This window comes from Oncorhynchus kisutch, linkage group LG6 (genome assembly GCF_002021735.2).
Source record: "Oncorhynchus kisutch isolate 150728-3 linkage group LG6, Okis_V2, whole genome shotgun sequence".
Lineage (NCBI taxonomy): Eukaryota > Metazoa > Chordata > Actinopteri > Salmoniformes > Salmonidae > Oncorhynchus > Oncorhynchus kisutch.
The window spans coordinates 29283453-29303665 of NC_034179.2; the positions used below are offsets into that span (position 1 = coordinate 29283453).

At 41.9% G+C, this 20213-nt stretch overlaps 1 protein-coding gene across 1 annotated transcript; it reads right to left on the reverse strand.

Moving 5' to 3' along the window:
• Positions 1 to 15716: 15716 nt before the first annotated feature.
• Positions 15717 to 20213, reverse strand: cwc15 (CWC15 spliceosome associated protein homolog). Its single transcript, XM_020485327.2, has 7 exons — positions 19622 to 20213; positions 18901 to 19042; positions 18620 to 18732; positions 18313 to 18404; positions 18102 to 18212; positions 16251 to 16396; positions 15717 to 16168 (listed from the first exon to the last, which is right to left on the reverse strand). The coding sequence occupies exons 2-7, from the start codon at positions 19029 to 19031 to the stop codon at positions 16039 to 16041; spliced, it is 723 nt and encodes a 240-aa protein (XP_020340916.1). The 5' UTR covers positions 19032 to 19042; positions 19622 to 20213; the 3' UTR covers positions 15717 to 16038.

The window sequence follows — 20213 nt, forward strand, 5'->3', positions numbered from 1 at the left end:
GTGCTTCCTAGCAGAGAACCAAGTGTTTAAATAGAAAAGGGTGTGTCCTTATCAGGGGCTGGCCTGATTCAACCGGCTGAAATCAAGACTTCACCACTAAACATACAAAACGTTGTTTGACAGTTTTTTTCATTGGCCATAGTGCCAAACAACAGTGAGCTGTGCATTCAGAAATGTGTTTACTACAACTGGGTGTCATGCTGTCAAATGGGAGCTGATGCAGGGTTTGTAGAAGGATCTGTCTGCACCAAGATGCAACGCCATACTCATTCTGTGCAATAGCATGCTACACTACTAGACCTATAGTCATGCTGTACGTGAGAGAAAAGGCAACATCCAACTGGGCAGAAACTGGTTGAATCAAGTGTTTCAGGAATTTGTCAACAGATTGTGACGTGGAATCAAAGTGGAAAATACAATGGATTTAAAAAAAAAAGAAATGTTAAAAAGAAAAATGCTATTACAGCCTCTTTGCAATAAGGAATTGAGACCAAAAGCTTTAAGTTTCAAGTGTTTAATACCAAGGATAGTCAGCTGAGGGCATATATTTAGAAAGTTCAGAAAACATCTTATACTCATCATTCCTTGTAGGTGTCACCTCCTCAGCCATACATTTTATGACCCCAATGAGTGTCCCTCCTTTCCCCTGTGGAATGTCCATGCTCCGCTCTTTGTTTAGCCAGATGTCAGAATCACACCCCGTCCATCTTCTGTTCTGGGCCTGACCCTGCTCTCTGACCCTGGGCAATTTCCTCTTATCTGATTAGGTTCATCTTTCTAAATGAGCATACACACAGTTTCATGGCCTAAACTCACAGTAATCATTCACTAAACAGGATAAAAACAAACTACAGTTTAATTTGAAACATTACATTTTTGACAGAATCCATCAGTCCCCCCATTAAAACCATAAACACTTCTTATTGTTTAATATCACTAAACAATCATTCAACTGCCGGCTGTATACATACTTCTTTTCGTTTTCTCCAGACCTGAGAGTGTGATAGAAACCGACTTGATAGACATAGAAAAGACTAGAAGACACAAAACAAAAAAACACTGAGTTAAAACAATCCTAAATTCTACTGATTATCATAAGCATCTATGTAGATACATGTATAAACTAAATCTCTGACCACAGCTTGAGGGACACAACTGACAAAATATCTTGCTACCCCTGATCCCTATACCCACTGATATGCTTTTCTGCTCAGGTCCACAAAAGTAGGGCTCTACATATCCCCATTATGCTTTTCCTCAGTCTTCCATCAAGGGCTACAGGATCACAAGATATGTTTTTCAGCCAAGTCCTTCTCACTGCGTTCACCTCCTAAAGCTGCCCTAAACCTGCAAGCCGTAGCCTGAATCAATTTCACCTCCTCTTGTGGAAAATCCACACAATAGGTGTGTTTGAACAACAAAGCTTTACTATATGGAATCCTAACAATGCCATCATAGCTACACCCGTAACTGCCAACACTGCCCATGCAGCATATTCCAACATCCACCTTATTTGATCAATAGTCCAACACCATGCTGTTCCTACAACACCTTCCACAACCTTAAGTCTCTTTTGTTATTACTCCCAATGTAACAGCAGTAAGTATTGTTACAGCATTAACTCTGTCACTGTCAGTAACTTTCATCACCCGCTTTGCCGTTAGATCTATGATTGAGTTTGTGATATTCTCTGCCTTTTTCCCAGTCCTCTCCTAACCTTTTCCTGACCAGCTTATCTATTGCCTCCTTATGTGGTGCTACAGTAGGGACTGGCGGGCAATAATGACCATTACTCAGATCTGGATCACATCTCTCATCCCACAGCATACCCACGCCCCTGTGAAAACCCTAATTGTTTTTCCGCAATCCCTCTACAGATTTCTGTTACCGTGTCTTGGTCCCAGTTCTCTGGGAGGTATGTCAATGGATTATCTGCCCTTTGACATGGAGGAGAGAGCAGTGGGGTTGAGAGAGTGTCCAGTTCTACATATCTCTGGGTCACATGCTTCCTGATCGTCCCCTGCAACAGATGGGCTGCCACCACGACTGCAAGCTTTATCTCTGGGAATACAGCTTCCCGTATACATGGGTCTGTGGCAACCTTCTCAATTGTTGTTCCCTCATCAGTAAAACCGTCTCCATATGTGGCTATTAAAGTCTGAAATTGCAAAACTATTTCAGAAATGGTTATGATCACCCTGCTAGAGTCCTCCAAGCTAAATTCCCAGGCTCACTACTGTTCAAAGGTTTGGACTCACTTAGAAATGTCCTTGTTTTTGAAAGAAAAGCAAATGTTTTGTCCATTAAAATAACATAATAAAATACAGTGTAAACATTGTTAATGCTGTAAATGACTATTGTAGCTGGAAAGGGCAGGTTTTTTAATGAAATATCTACATAGGCGTACAGAGGCCCATTATCAGCAATCATCACTCCTGTGTTCCAATGGCACATTGTGTTAGCTAATCCAAGTTTATCATTTTAAAGGCTAATTGATCATTAGAAAACCCTTTTGCAATTATGTTAGCACAGCTGAAAACTGTTGTCCTGATTAAAGAAGCAATAAAACTGGCCTTCTTTAAACTAGTTGAGTATCTGTAGCATCAGCATTTGTGGGTTCAATTACAGGCTCAAAATGGCCAGAACAAAGAACTTTCTTCTGAAACTCGTCAGACTATTCTTGTTCTGAGAAATGAAGAATAATCAAAGCAAGAAACTGCCAAGAAACTGAAGATCTTGTACAATGCTGTGCACTACTCCCTTCACAGAACAGCGCAAACTGTCTCTAAACAGAATAGAAAGAGGAGTGGGAGGCCCTGGTGCACAACTGAGCACACACCGATACTGGCAGAATGTACATTTACATACAGTATATTAATCTTATATTTCTAGCATTAACTTTTCTCATCACTTGTGGTAATGACAGATTGGTATCTCAATGCATTCTCAGTCTAAATTACTATATATTTCAGTGTACAGACCTCCACAATCAACCTGATACCCCAAATAATCAATTTTGGATAAGCCTAAATCAATTACGGGCACGGTTGACCACCCCCCTCCCTTCCGGCAATCATCCTTCTGGTGTTTCTTCATGTTCTTCTTCAGATAGTGTTTCAATTCATCCTCCCAATGGCACATGTTCAAAGTGGATGGCCCTTGATAATGTCTCTCACCTGAGCCGCCACTGTCCTTTACAGTCCATTATGTCTGGTTCCTTTTCCTACCAGTACACCAGCATGTTTGGATCGGATCTCTCTCCATGCTCACTCCACGTGGACTCATGTCGCACTCCTGAGAGAAAAGGCAGTTGATAGCTTCGACTGGATGCTGTGTACAGGTTGCTGGCTCAGACTCAGGTCTCACGGTAGACGTGGTGAAGGACTATACTGAACACCATTGTCGCCATTGCTTCAGACGGTTAGGGGGGAGTTGAGGTTCACACAGTTCTTGGTGTGAATTATCCCATTGATGATCATTTTTGCGATCATGCTGGAGAGTTACAGGGTCAGGGAGTTAGAGGGCTAATCCTTAGGGAGAAATCCCAACCATCCAGCAGACCCAATCTAGTGAGATTTGTTATTGAAGCAAGACAAAAACAAAAAAGAGAAGAAAGGAAAACAGCAACAGCAATGCACATCACTTGAGGTGGGGAAAACTTAAATCATTTGGAGTAATTGTCAACCATTACCAACATATATTTATTCCTTTTTATAGGCAGACGTGAACAAAAACAATTTGCATATCTACCAAAGGGCCAGGGCTCCAGGGGACTGGTAATTCTCCCTTTGTACACATGACTCACATCGGGATCTGCTCAACATTCGCTATTAAAAACATTTACTTGGATCTACTTCAATTCTGGACACAGTTCCGCGTAATGAAAACATATTATTGTTTTAGATGACATTACTTAATTAAATCACTGGTGCTACACAAACTATAGAATTGAGTAATAAATTGTCAAAAACATCTTATTCAAATGTTCATACCTCCATCCAAAATTCCCCCACTGTGCCCCTTACAGCCAGTTTGGGTACAGTGTGTACTGGCGGCAATCTATTGTTCCACAGGAAGCTGATCTCTAACCCAAACAATAGAGGGCTTAAACACGAGAGCAGTGAACCAGGCCTTGAAGAGTGAATGGCCTCTAATTTAATATCAGTTCCAATGCTCAATCCCTCTGTTTTACGACTTCAAATTACTAAGATATTGCATTATTGGAGTGCTATCTGAAAGCCAGTTGCAGATACTGATGGTGAAGATTCATTCAATCAGTCACTTGCATGAACACAGAAAACAGTTATTAGAAAAGTACAAACCTAGAACACAAATGTATGGGTAGAAAAGCACCAACATGAAATGTTCCATCACACTACATCAAGTCAAACTTTAAATCACGTGTGATTTGATTTAGTCCTATTCTTTTTGGTTGAGATGTAGACATGAATCCAACAAGTCAAACTGGAATTAAAGCCAGACTAAGTCAATGGCACAAAATATACGTCTCCTTCAGATGTTGATATTTGGTTGCGTTGACAAACATAAACAGTTTAATGTCAACTTTGCAATACAGTAGCTAAATAACTTTTCAACAAGTTAATAGGCTAACAGATGATATGTTGGTTTCATGTCTAAAACCAAACCCCAAAAGAAAAGTTAAAGAAAAGGATTAAGCCAGTAGCTCAGATGAATCTATGCAAGCACTAGATACATCTCCTATAAATGTTCATATTTGGTTGAGTTGTCAACCAAACACAATTCAATATTACTTTTGTAAAACAGTAAATAGCCTAAAGTCAAGGCTCTCTTACAAACTAATGCAGGGTTCCCCAACTTGCAGGCCGGGTGTTTGTTTTTTTTGCCTGTAAGACTGTAAAAACACCAGGAAATCTGCTCCAAGATATTTTAATTTTGGAAATCGGTTCCCAAGTATTACCATACGTAAAAGAGACACGTGATATAAGTAAGGTTTGAAATGATTGTTTTAGTCAAATATTATATCTGCTTGAGCTTCTTGCAGTCTACAAATGATTTGTAATTATGTTCCGGCCCCCCAACCATCCGCTCAAGAAAGAATTGTCCCGTACCTGAATCTAGTTGATGATCCCTGAACACAGGAGGTTGGTGGCACCTTAATTGGGGAGGACGGGCTTGTGGTAATGGCTGGAGCGGAATAGGAGGAATGGTATCAAATACATCAAACACTTGGTTTCCATGTGTTTGATGCCATTCCATTCGCTCTGTTCCAGACATTATTATGAGCCGTCCTCTCCTCAGCAGCCTCCACTGTCCCTGAACTAATGTAACAGTATTTATTCAACCTTAAAATGAGTAACACATCCATGGACACATTGAGGTTACTGTAACTACAAATGTCTGATTTAATCATAGAAATCGTGCATGTTCAAGGAAGCATGCAAAGGTCGCATGTCTATGGATATTTTCACCATTGCTATAATAATCTGTGCAGAATCTCAATGAAACCTCAACTACAATCCAGGTTATTTGGTTATTTGATAAGGCACAGTGATAACACATTAAGTTGTTTGTATAAATACAAAATATCTGACATTGTTTTGCCATTTGAATTTTGTTTAAATGGTTGAAAGTGTAGTGATAACACATTGGGAATTCAACAAACTTCTGGCTGGCTAGGTTGAAATCTCATTGATCAACGTCTCAACCAAATATTAAAATGTCCACGTTGAACTGCCGTGGTGTGCACAGTGGAATATTTCAGACAGACCATCTCTGTACCCAAAACTAATATCACAAACCTTTGGTTGTGTGGCAATAAACACATTTCTATTCAGATCTATCAGGCTGGAAGTAACAGCAGACTGTTATCTGTCATTAGTAATAAAGTCATTAGTGAAAGTTCTAGCAAGCTGATTGGTGATTAATCTACCTGATCAGAACACTACCTCAGCCCAGCCCACTGATAATATAACAAATACATAATATGTGCCATTTTATCAGACATTTTTCTGCAAAACAACTTAGTCATGTATGCATTCATTTTACATATGGGTGGCGCCGGGAATTGAACCAACAATCCTGACGTTCTAAATGCCATGCTCTATTGTACAGAGTGATTAACCAGCTTTCCATTACTTTGACTAATGTCAGATAACAGAGTGAGTCTGATGTTATTGCCAGTGACTCTGCACCCAGCCCAGAGCAGAGCCCTCTGGTTCAGAAGTGAAGTAGTTTGAATGAATGGGAGCTGCTGTGTAAACCAAGGTCTGGCCATGATGACTTGACAATATTTCAGTGTGAAAAAGAAGCTCAATCTCCAAAATAGTTTGGTACATAATGATGCAATCACTCAGACTGTTCCCCTACTGGTAGACTAGATGTGGAGGGGTAAATCCCATTTTAATTACAGTAATTCCAGAGAGAAATATCCTCACAGAAAAGAATGAGAGAATTGCAGATTTTAAATGTGGGTTCATTTCAGCCTTGATCTGAAAGCCATGTCCCAAACATATTAACAGGGATCTGTAGTTTTCTATCGCTTTCCCTCATTCAATTTCTGATAATTATGTTAACTTAAATATCTTCATTGAACCCCTCTTCTCCTTTTAACTTTCATCCCCCTCCCTCCCTTTGGCAAATCTGAGGACGACTCCATTTTTCTTTTCCCGTCCTACAGGCAGAAATTCAAACAGGATGTACCCGTGACAAGAACTATTCAACGCTGGTCTGACCAATCGGAATCCACGCTTCAAGATTGTTTTGATCACTCGGACTGGGAAATGTTCCGGGCAGCGTCCGAGAATAATCTAGATTTATACGCTGATTCGGTGAGTGAGTTTATAAGGAAGTGCATTGGAGATGTTGTACCCACTGTGACTATTAATACCTACCCTAACCAGGAACTGTGGATAGATGGCGGCATTTGCGCATAACCATGGAAAGGTGACTGGGAAAATGGCAGAAAACAAACCGTGTAGATATTCCCTCCGCAAGGCAATCAAACAAGTGAAATGTTGGTATAGGGACAAAGTGGAGTCACAATTCAACGGCTGTGGCAGGGTCTACAGGCATCCACGGACTACAAAAAGACAACAGCCGACGTCACTCTTCCAGACAAACTACACACCTTCATTGCCCGCTTTGAGGATAATACAGTGCCACCTACGAAGCCCACTACCAAGGACTGCAGGCCCTCCTTCTCCGTGGCCGACGTGAATAAGACATTTAAACATGTTAACCCTCGCAGGGCTGCCAGCCCAGACGGCATCCCTAGCCGCGTCCTCAGAGCATGCGCAGATCAGCTGGCTGGTGTGTTTACGGACATATTCAATATCTCCCTATCCCAGTCTGCTGTCCCCACATGCTTCAATATGGCCACCATTGTTCCTGTACCCAAGAAGGCAAATGTATCTGAACTAAATGACTATTGCCCGGTAGCACTCACTGCTGTCATCATGAAGTGCTTTGAGAGACTAGTCAAGGAACATATTACCTCTACCTTACCCTAAACCCACTTCAATTTGCTAACCGCCCCAAAAAGTCCACAGACGATGCAATCGCCATCACACTGCACACTGCCCTATCCCATCTGGATGAGGAATTCCTATGTAAGAATGCTGTTCATTGACTACAGCTCAGCATTCAACACCATAGTACCCTCCAAGCTCATCATTAAGCTTGAGGCCCTGGGTCTCAACCCCATTCTGTGCAATTGGGTCCTGGACTTCCTGACGAGCCACCCCCGGGTGGTGAAGGTAGGAAACAACACCTCCACTTCGCTGATCCTCAACACAAGGGTGTGTGCTCAGTCCCCTTCTGTACTCCCTGTTCACCCATGACTGCGTGGCCATGCAGTTTGCAGATGACACAACAATAGTAGGCTTGATTACCAACAACGACGAGACCGCCTACAGGGAGGAGGTGAGGGCTCCAGGAGTGTGGTGTCAGGAAAACAACCTCTCACTCAATAGCAACAAAACAAAGGAGATGATCGTGGACTTCAGGATAGGAGGGAGCACCCCCCTATCTACATCAACGGGACAGCAGTGGAGAAGGTGGAAAGTTTTAAGTTCCTTGGCGTACACATCACGGACAAACTGAAATGATCCACCCACACAGACATTGTGGTGAAGGAGGCTGAAGAAATTTGTCTTGTCACCTAAAACCCTCACAAACTTTTACAGATGCACATTTGAGAGAATCCTGTCGGGCTGTATCACCGCCTGGTACGGCAACTGCAACTCCCACAACTAGAAGGCTTTCCAGAGGGTGGTGCTATCTGCACAACGCATCGCCGGGGGCAAACTACCTGCCCTCCAGGACACCTACAGCACCCGATGTCACAGGAAGGCCAAAAAGATCATCAAGGTCACCCTGCTACCATCCATAAGGCAATGTCAGTACAGGTGCATCAAAGCTGGGACCGAGAGACTGAAAAACAGCTTCTATCTCAAGGCCACCAGACTGTTAAACAACCATCACTAGCACAGAGGCTGCTTCCTACATACAGACTTAAAATCATTGGCCACTTTAATAAATGGATCACTAGTCACTTTAATAATGCCACTTTAATAATGTTTACATATCTTGCATTACTCTTCTCATATGTATATACTGTATTTTATACCATATATTGCATCTTGCCTATACTGCTCTGTCATCACTCATCCATGTGTGCATATTCTTATTCCATTCCTTTACTTAGATTAGTGTGTATTAGGTAGTTATTGTGGATTTGTTAGATTACTGTTAGATGTTACTGCACTGTCGGAACTAGAAGCACAAGCATTTCGCTACACTCTGCTGACCATGTTACCAATAACATTTGATTTGATTTAGACACAGATTTACTATGCCCTCTAGTGGTGGGATGGTACAATGACATACTTTAATATTTCCCCCCAAAAAATACATTAACCCTCAGTCAATGCTGAGACCAATATATTTTTTCCTGGTGAGCCCTGTATAGCACCATAATACACATCCAAATACAAGAAACACAGTACTACAAATGCATATACACATTAAAATACACTTTATTTTACACAACAATACACAAAAAGCTAAACGCAATCATAAAAAACAGACACATTCTTCAATAAAAAGGTCCCCTTACAGCCATCTGAAATGCCCTAGAGGTACCAATTCCTATTTCTTAAGTGCATTGTAGATCATTCCACACACAAGGCGCAAGGAAACCGACCTAACTCTCTAGACACCAAAGGAGTCTCCAGAGTTAACCAACCCTGTGAACTAGTTTGATAACTTGTCATTGTAAATCTTAACAGTGATGTTAGGTAAGTCGGAAGTTTGTGGAGCAGGGCTTGGAAACAAAAAGAGTGTAAGGATGTGATCTATGTTACTTCAAAGAGGTCCAGCCAACCTTTTGGTAAAGAATACAGTGATGAGTAATAATACTGTTTTCTGTGATAAAACTGAAGGCGCTTTGAAAAACGGTGATAAGGTGTTTAAGAGTAGAGGCAGCTGCACTTTGATAAATACACTGAACAAAAATATAAATGCAACATACAACAATTTCAAAGATTTTACTGAGTTACAGTTTTATATAAGGAAATCAGTCAATTGAAATAAACTCATTAGGCCCTAATCTATGGATTTCAAATGACTGGGAATACAGATATGCATCTGTATACCTTTTAAAAAGAAAATTAAAAGTAGGGGTCTGAATCAGAAAACTAGTCCGTACCTGGTGTGACCACCATTTGCCAAATGCAGCATGACACATCTCCTTCGCATAGAGTTGATCAGACTGTTTGTGGCCTGTGGAATGTTGTCACACTCCTCCTCAATGGCTGTGCAAAGTTGTTGGGTATTGGCAGGAACTGAAAAACGCTGTCGTACATGTTAATCCAGAGCATCCCAAACCTGCTCAATGGGTGACACGTCTGGTGAGTATACTCGGCATGGAAGAACTGGGACATTTTCAGCTCCAGGAATTGTGTACAGATCCTTGAGACATGGGCCATGCATTATCATTCTGAAACATGAGGTGGTGGCGGTGGATGAATGGCACGACAATGGGCCTCAGCATCTCGTCACGGTATCTCTGTGCATTCAAATTGCCATCGATATAATACAATTGTGTTCGTTGTCCACATCTTATGCCTGCCCATACTATAACCACATCGCCACCATGGTGCACTCTGTTCACAACATTGACATCAGCAAACCGCTCGCCCACACGACGCCATACATGTGGTCTGCGGTTGTGAGGCCAGTTGCATGTACTGACAAATTTTCTAAAATTATGTTGGAGGCAGCTTAAGGTAGAGAAATGAACATAAAATGTTCTAGCAACAGCTCTTGTGGACATTCTTTCAGCTGGCCAATGCATGCCAATTGCACACTCCTTCAACTTGAGACATTTGTGGCATTGTATTGTGTGACGACAACGTCACATTTTAGTGGCTATTTATTGTCCCCCGCACAAGGTGCACCTGTGTAATGATCATGCTGTTTAATCAGTTTCTTGATATGCCTCACATGTCAGGTGGATGGATTATCTTGGCAAATGAGAAATGCTCACTAATAAAGATGTAAACAAATTTCTGCACACAATTTGAGAGAAATACAATGTTTGTGGGTATGGAACACTTCTGGGATATTTTATTTCAGCTCATGAAACATGGGACCAGCACTTTAAATGTTGTTTAAATCTTGTTCAGTGTACTTTTCAAGCCAACATAATGTGACTTGTGGAAGTCCACAGGACTGAAAATGGATGAATGCAACAACCATGGCTAGGTTTCCATCCAATTGGTGACAGATTTTCATGCTAATATAAAAAAAATTCTGCATAAAAACAATAACTATGCAGAGCTGAGATTGAGCAGAGATTGTTGTATGCACAGCCAGGCACACAAAAGAGCCCTGGAAAGGCCAATGACAAATTGTAGCCAGAAGGACTACTGTACCCTTAAGGGATCTGTGGGAGATTATATAATTGGATCTTGAGTTGTATTATTTGGACGGTTGATACAGGTTTATATTTGGACAGCTCCCTCACGGTTACCCCTCACTTTTTGTGAAATGGAAAATGGAATCACACACACAACCAGTCCCTTGTTTAATGCCATGATAAATGCTATTTTTAACTCCATGGGACTGGAACATGGGCATCACAATATGGTGATGTGGCAATATAAATATATATGAGACATATGATGGTGTGTATAGACATTATGGACAGTATATAGGATGAACCTTGACTATAATACGGTATATACATATGAAGTGGGTAAAACGGTATGTAAACGTTATTCAAGTGACCAGTGATCAATGACTATGTACAAAGGGCAGCAATCTATAAGATGCAGGGTGGTGTACCGGGTGATAGCCGGCTAGTAACAGTGACACAATTTCAGGGCAGGGTACTGGGCGGAGGCTGGCTAGTAGTGAATAGTCAACAGTCTAATTACCTGAAGATAGAAGCTGGCTTTCAGTCTCTCGGTCCCAGCTTGGTTGCACCTGTACTGTCTCCACCTTCAGGCCGTGGTTCAGTTGGCTGATAGATAGAAGCTGGCTTTCAGTCTCTCGGTCCCAGCTTGGTTGCACCTGTACTGTCTCCACCTTCAGGCCGTGGTTCAGTTGGCTGATAGATAGAAGCTGGCTTTCAGTCTCTCGGTCCCAGCTTGGTTGCACCTGTACTGTCTCCACCTTCAGGCCGTGGTTCAGTTGGCTGATAGATAGAAGCTGGCTTTCAGTCTCTCTGTTTTTTTGTGTGATGTGCCATAATGTGTTTGAATAGTAGCTGCTACATTAGGGTACTGTGGTCATAGAGGGTACAGGATACTGAGTTGGAGAGATTTCACCTTCAGTCTGGCCAGTAGAGGGTCTCAATCCAAAGCATGGAATCCCTTTCCTTTTATAATACTGAAGCGCTTAGCTTACAGATAAATGGGATGTCTGGAAAAGACTGGCTCTTTAAGCTCTTTAATGAGTGGACCTTAGCAATGACCTTGGTAGGAAAAACTCAACTTCCAGCAAATTGAAAATTTTAATAGAATTTTTTTTTTTTTACATTGCTCCTACCTAGAATTGGATTCTTTGCAAATAAAGTTGACGTAGTGGTGATTGTCTTTTTTATCTTTTGTTTCATCAAAACAAACATTTCAATTTGAGAAACCTATCCTAATTTCCTGGCTTAATATATCACAGTGCCAAGTAGAATGTCAGAGAATTAGATGGTTGCTGATGCTGAGTAACCCTTCAATTACATCCTTATTTAGTCAGTCTAAATTCTGCTAGTTGACAGGCTGAACCATATCATTCTTTTAACATCTGAAATATATAGGCACTTTGAACAAAGTGAGATCAATGGTCCAGTAGATGCTGTGAATGGGAGTGTGAATAACCCTTGTTCTGCTCAGGTCAGCCTCTTGCTACTGCAGCTTGCTCATCTCATACAGTATTTTTTTTTTTACAGCAGCAAATCGCTATGGCCCTGATTCCAACCTGAGTTAAGCGCGTGTAAATGGAACGTTATTCCCTTTATATGCACTTCTCTTTCTGTGTATTCTGACCTTGAACTTAAGCATGATAATAGGGTGCTATTCACCTGCCATTCATTTTGGGTTTAGATGGAATAAATGAAGGTGTGGCAGAGGTGTGCCTACAGATATGCAGTTTTCTGACCTTTACTTCAATCCCCTAATATTTCCACCAACTTTACGCATGACGAAACCATGAATAAGGTCCAGCGAACTACCAAGTGGAAAAATAAGACTTTATTTTTTCAGATAGAAATAACGCTATTGATAAGAGCTAGGTAAATGAGTAATCTGTTTGGATAAGGGAATTTTAAATATAAATGACACTTGTTTTTAGATATATTTTACCTTATCACTGGAGAAGTGAAACCAGTCATATGGCAGCAAACTGAAGCATATCAACTTTCTCACAGTAAAGTTTATGAAATGCTGTGCCATTATGCAGAATAAACATTTTACAGCCTTTTAACTGGCGGGGATGGACACTCTCAAATGTTGTAATTACAGGCTACCCCAACTTTCTAAATACCACGATCAGTCTCGACCCTCAGTAGGCCTAATAACAACAACACATATTCAACTGCCAATTGACTGTTAGTTCCCTTCAGTTGGTATAGCCTACATTATCATTCCATTCCATTGTTTAGTTTGCCTTCATTTGCTTCCTTTGTGAACTCCATCACAGACGTGTGGTTGTTGCAGGGGATCATTCGTAATAGTTAATGAAATTGTTATGGAGCAGAGCAAAGACCAAGACCGAACAGTTTGAACCCGACACTTGACTATGTCATCACATAGTTCCATGGCTAGTGCAGGCAATAAATGAGGGTTTAGCCTGCTATTGTACGCTATTCTCCCTATTACAAATTGTATATACATTACCTTGGGTTAAACATTTTCTGAATGACTCAAACCACCATTTTTTATTCATCAATATCTTTCATGTGTAAAGGCTCTCCAAACCAGTTCTCTTTTTAATGATTCATACAACCCTAAAATGTGCCTAAATCATTAACATGAGTATTTTTAAATCTACCAGTTGGTGTTGAAACAGAGACGAATAGGCATATATTTAGATGACTTTCTTTCATTAATCCCTATTTTCTGAACCCGTTCTCTCAATGTATTCTAGACTGTAGACAAATTTCTAATTAAAGGCACACCATCTTTAAAGGGATGGCTTAAGATAAATGTACTGAGAAGTGCCTAGGAAAGGCAAATTCCTAAGTCGGAATGGGTCTCTTTATGATTACTGTTCAGCCTTTGCGTGAAAGAGAACAGCCGATAATATAATAACTTCTGTACATCTGAGGACTGCGTTATTGCAATCACAAAGACCGTCAGTGGAAGGTCTTCCAATGACATGTACCTTTTTGTATTCTGACAAGGAAAAATCACACTGGCAATACATTCAACCAAAGCGCATGTTTAGGGAACAAACTGAATGAAAAAGTGCATTCTTATTTGATTTCCTTTTTCCTCTGAGAATGGCTAAAAATAGTGTATAAGTTCAGCAAAGTAAGATTGTTCAATCATGTTGCTCAGTTCTACAAACAAAAACATAGGTTGCATTCAGCCAGTTAATCGTTTTGTTATGTTTCCCCACAAGACACGTACTATTCTTAACTTTGGTATGAAAGGTTGTACAATCAAATGTATTTATGAAGCTCTTCTTACATCAGCTGATGTCAAAGTGCTGTACAGAAACCCAGCCTAAAACCCCAAACAGCAAGCAATGCAGGTATAGAAGCACAGGGGCTAGGAAAACCTCCATAGAAAGGCCAGAACCTAGGAAGAACCCTAGAGAGGAACCAGGCTACGAGGGGTGGCCAGTCCTCTTCTGGCTGTCAAACGTTCAGATGACCAGCAGGGTCGAATAATAATCACAGTGGTTGTAGAGGGTACAACAGGTCAGCACCTCAGGAGTAAATGTCAGTTGGCTTTTCATAGCATCTCTACCGCACTTGCTGTCGCTAGAGTTGAAAACAGCAGGTCTGGGAGAGGGAGCCCGTCCGGTGAACAGGTCAGGGTTCCACACCCGCAGGCAGAACAGTTGAAACTGGAGCAGCAGCACGACCAGATGGCCTGGGGACAGCAAGGAGTCATCAGGCCAGGTAGTCCTGAGGCATGGTCCTAGGGCTCAGGTCCTCCGTGAGAGAGAACATACCTAAATTCACACAGGACACCGGATAAGACAGGATAAATACTCCAGATATAAGACTGATTCTAGCACCCCCAACACAAACTATTGCAGCATAGATACTGGAGGCTGAGACAGGAGGGCTCAAATGACCTACCTACCATGGAAGTGAGGAGGAAATTAAGAAGGCAGGAACCACATGGAATAAGGTCAAGAAAACCACCCAGAACAGAGTTCCCTGGAGATGTACTGCTGGCTGAGGACCTAATCTGCTGAAAGGAAAAAGTATGTCGTCATAATTAAAGTGAAGAATGTCTATTGCAACATACAATCACACCATCTCAAAATGAATGTCAAGCACATCTGCAGAGCTAAATGTTTGCCTTTATCACCATGAGGAAAATAACATCTGGCAAGGTTAAATTCAAACGAGAGAACACATTCAGTGGGACAGCTTAGCACATCAAAGCAGACGAAATACAAATACTTACTAATCTTTCCACATTTCTCTGCCACACTGAGTAGTATGATGCGTTATGAAGAATATGGCTGGACTCATTCACCAAAGGAAAGGGAGCACTGCCACAACCTCGCTCTCCAACCAAGGTGCATGAACTGAAGAGCAAACTAAAGGGGAGATTCAGCAACTATTGGAGGACAATGGAAGTTAAAACATTACAAGTAAAACCAGTGTTTCGGCTTTTGGCCATCGCATTAGTTTTACTTAACTTCCATTGTCCGTTAAATAGTTACAACATCTCCCCTCTAATTCTGAGGACATTCACCAGTGTGTGTGAACCTCCTTTTGAAGGCAGTCAGTCGGGGTGGGTTGCAGCTAGTTTGCAGCTAGACAGTAAGTTTAACCAACACTTCACTTCAGTTAAAATAAACATCCTCTGCAGAAAGGTTTAACCTCATCTCAATTAAAAGGCATGAGTCATGAAGGTAATGTGTCACATAGGCTTTCAATGACAACAAAATAAGCCCCCAAAACAAAAGGAGAGAAAAGGCATGCTGTCGAGCTTGCCATTGCAGAATTATAACTCCTGGGGCACAAAGATAAAAGCAATGACAAAACCATAAAAGCCCTCTCACAGACAGGTTTTATTTATTGTTTTATTAACATCGCTTAAAAAAAAGGCTAAAAGCAAAATAACAAAAAGTTGACGATGTCGCAATTGCAACCATTAATTTCAAGGATAGAAAATGTTAACACTAAACAAAATTAGTTAATCTGTTTATGTCAAGCATTAGATTCATTTATATACAGAGGATTCGGTACGTGGGGGTCCCTCCATTCTTCAGGTTCATTCAATGATTTCAGACGAATCCCTATCAGTCAGTGATGAACTGGAAACAGAGCAGAGTCGAGTGAAATGAAACACCTTCAAAGCAGAGTTGTAAGTTCTACTTCACATATTTCTCCATGAATTTCTTGTGGAACTCGGAGCGCAGAGTGTCATTGACGAAGCGTTTCTCCCTGCGTGCCTCATCCACTCCCTTTGCACAGTTCTTGAACACTACATCATCGTCCCACCTTAGAGAGAAAGACAGGAGAGGATATAAAACAACTGCCATCCACAGCCATGCCCCAGGCAGTTGTGTTTGTGTGTGTTTACCTCCGCTTGACGCTGAAGGCAGTCGGGGTGGGGACTATCTGTTGCTGCTGCTGCTGCTGCTGCTGTCCTGCCAGGTTGAGCAGAGGATTCCCACTCAGGATGTTCTCCATGCGGATCCTCTCCTCCTCAGCTTTCTGCTCCCGCTCCTGGTACAGGACACAAAACGTGGACAGAGGACCAGGTGCAAAGCTCTCATTGTTGCCAAGATCAATACTATAGCCACTTTCTGGTAGGCCTTAATAAAAGGCTCAAATAGTTGCTTGCAAGCATCTCAAAAATCAACAAAAAAGGTAGACTCAGGACTGTCCCTTTAAACATATGTAACCACTCTGAAATTCATAGACAGAGCTATAGATGCAAGGACTGACCAGCCAATATATCAACATTAGTTTCATGCATGTTTTGAGGCATTTACTCAAATCTTATATTTTGGGTTCTGATGGGGTTTGACAGTTGAATCCATATGTATATATCCAAGTCAGAAAATGTCTGACCAGGATTATACACTATAATGACGAAAGTATATGGACACCACTTCAAATTAGTGGATTTGGCTATTTCAGCCACACCTGTTGCTGACAGGTGTATAATAATCGAGCACACAGCCATGCAATCGCCATACACAAACATTGGCGGTAGAACAACCTTACTGAAGAGCTCAGTGACTTTCAACGTGGCACCGACAAAAAAGTCAGTCCGTCAGATTTCTACCCTGGTCAACTCAGTGCTGTTATTGTGAAGTGAAAATGTCTAGGAGCAACAACAGCTCAGCCGTGAAGTGGTAGGCCACACAAGCTCACAGAACGGGATCAGTGAGTGCTAAAGTATGTAGCACATAAAAATAGTCTGTCCTCTGTTGCAACACTCACTACCAAACTGCCTCTGGAAGCAACGTCAGCACAAAAACTATTGGTCGGGAGCTTCATGAAATGGGTTTCCATGGCTGAGTAGCCGCACACAAGCCTAAGATCACCATGTGCAATGCCAAGTGTCGACTGGAGTCGTGTAAAGCTCGCTGCTATTGGACTCTGGAGCAGTGGAAACGCGTTCTCTGCAGTGATGAATCACGCTTCCCCATCGAAGTCCGATGGCCGAATCTGGGTTTGGCAGATGCCAGGAGAACGCTACCTGCCAAAATGCATAGTGCCAACTGTAAAATTTGGTGGAGGAGGAATAATGGTCTGGAGCTAAAAAAAAAATTATGGTTAGAGCTAGGCCCCTTACTTCCAGAGAAGGGAAATCTTAACGCTACAGCATACAATGTCATTCTAGACTAGTCTGTGCTTCCAACTTTGTGGCAACAGTTTTGGGAAGGCCCTTTCCTGTTTCAGCATGACAATGCCCCGATGCACAAAGCGAGGTCCATACAGAAATATTTGTCGAGATTGATGTGGAAGAACTTGACTACCTGCACAGGGCCCTGACCTCAACTCCATGGAACACCTTTGGGATGATTTGGAACGCCGACTTAGTGCAAGGCCTAATCACCCAACATCAGTGCCCGACCTCACTAATGCTCTTGTGGCTGAATGGAAGCAAGTCCCCACAGAAATGTCTCAACATCTAGTGGAAAACCTTCCCAGAAGAGTGGAGGCTGTCATAGCAGCAAGGGGGGACCAACTCCATATTCATGCCCATGATTTTGGAATGAGATGTTTGGCTAGCAGGTGTCCACATACTTTTCAAACAAAACAACCCATTAATTTAGCAGGTCAATTGAGCCCTATTCTCTACTACTCAGCAATACCGGAGTAAGCCATTTGCACTTGGCTTGACTCAACTGGCACGACTGTGACCTTGCAGCTATTGACTATCTTGTAGTGACTCGTATCTCTGCATGGGAGGCCTTACCTTACGTTCCTGCTCCTCAGCCCGCTCCTTCTTGATCTTTTCCAGTTCAGCCAGCAGAGCTGCAGTGTCATCATCATCACTGTCCTCAGAGTCATCATCTTCCTCATCATCCTACACCCAAAAACATAAAACAATAAAAGGTTAGCGGCTGAGCTTTCAAAAAAGAAGGGAAAAAAGAAGTGTGACAGGTGGATGAACATGTGGCACCTACGTCAGTGAGGGGGTCGTCTGCATCAAGGTTGGCAGCAGGAATCTGATCTAGTCTGGGCCTCTTTGAGGACGAGGATGAAGATGTGGTGTGTTCTGAAAATTAAAAAGAGAAACCACAATTTCAATGATACTTGCTTGAGATGAAAGCCCCTGCAGATGACTCATGCCAACAAAAAAGAACCTTTGGGCATAATGGTATGTCAGATGCTAAATCCTCTTGATCTTTTTTTACACACAGAAGACAATATTTTACGTTCAGGTCAAGCTTTACCTCAGGTCTGAGTTTATGTGTATGCCTGGATACCCACCTCTAGGTCCCCTCTCTCTGGTCTTCTCCCGGACAGCAACACGCTCCCTCTCCTCCAGCTCTCTGCGGAAGTCACGGGCACGCACCTCCTCGGGGGCATCCTGGGTGGGCTGTCTGAGGGGATGAGACAGGGACACAGTGAGACATCACTCTACCTTCAACCAGAGGGACCTATTCCCAACTACTGGTGCAGTGCAGCACTAAGCCATATGGTATGGGGAAAGACTGATGCCAAGATGTCAAAACACAACAAGAATAGGTTTTGTTACTTGTGTCACTCACCTGTATTTGATCTTTGTGTGACCAGGCAGATCTCGGCTTGAGTACTGTTTGGACAAGGCACTGAGATCGCCCTCTCCCTTCCCTCTCCCTCCTCTCGCTGGCTCAAACGTTGGTCTCGCGGCTGTTGTCATTTTTGGTAGCTCTAAAAATAGAAAACCCGAGGAAATATAGCTAGCTAGCGAGAACATAAAGGGCAACACATACATAGCTAATCTGCCATTATCACATCAAATCACGTGACAACTTTTTTTTAATGTCACGTTTACATAACTCAATACATATTTAGCTAACTCGCCATGATGAAACAATCAAACGGTGGACGTCTGAGATACGTTAGCTAGCTAGTAGTACTGTACTTAAACAGACATCTAGGCTAGCTAGTTATATGGCTAGCTAACCAGCCGACACAGCTAGTTAGTAAAGCACATTTAATAACGATTTCAGCATTGCATGGAATTTAGTACAAACGTGGTATTGATTATTGCTGTGCAAACACCAGCACACTCGTCTACGCTAGGTAGTAATTTATGAGTACCGGGGTTGTTAGCTAGCAAGCTGGCTGCCAGCTAACGTTAGCTTTACTATCTTTTCAGCGAGAAAAATAACAGTCATACAGTAACCAAAGCTACAAGATTACTAAAATAATAAACTATATTTCTATTTTAAAAAATAAAACCAACTAGCTAGCAAGCTAATATGGAATAATGTCGAGGAAATGTACCTTTTTCCTCACACTATGAGGAAGAGAAAGGGCCTTTAGATGTAAACAGTGACGTCACGTCTTCCTTCTTCTTCTGTGGGTTTTATCGCGGACTACAACCCCAAAAGGTGTATTGCCGCCACCAACTGGACGGGTTGAAACGTGACGTTACGCCGTGTGCGAAATGTCCTTTCGTAGGATAGCTGGAGCCAAAGGCATTAACATTAATGATTTAGGTCGGGTGATTGGTGAGCCTTCTTGGGTGTGTGACGTCTCACAGAAGCACTTTTACCATTCTACAAACTGTCCGTATTTTTCTTTTTGTGCTTTCAAGAAACTGGGAACAAAAAACGAGGTCAAATCATGATGTCGGTGATCTTCAAGTCGGAAAGTTGGAGCTGTAGAAAGATGCCTGAGTTTCCAACTTCGAATTCCGAGTTAGATCTGAGCTTTTTTGTATATATTTTGTTGAGTTCCCCAGTTATCTTGAATGCACTTAAGTCGGAAGTCAGAGATTTCTGAGGTCCCAGTTGTTGAACGTTTTTACCTCTGCATTTTTTTAACCGAGGTGCAATCTGAATGAGATGGTTGCCGGTATAGAGTACCACAGTAT

Bases quoted from the DNA above. Each gene is read 5' to 3' on its own strand.
- cwc15 (XM_020485327.2), bottom strand. From the start codon at position 19,031: ATGACAACAGCCGCGAGACCAACGTTTGAGCCAGCGAGAGGAGGGAGA. The intron at 18,733-18,900 runs GTGAGTGACACA...TCATCCCCTCAG, and splicing joins CACACAAAGATCAAATACAG to ACAGCCCACCCAGGATGCCC. The intron at 18,213-18,312 runs GTAGGTGCCACA...TTTTGGGTGTAG, and splicing joins CAGACGACCCCCTCACTGAC to GATGATGAGGAAGATGATGA.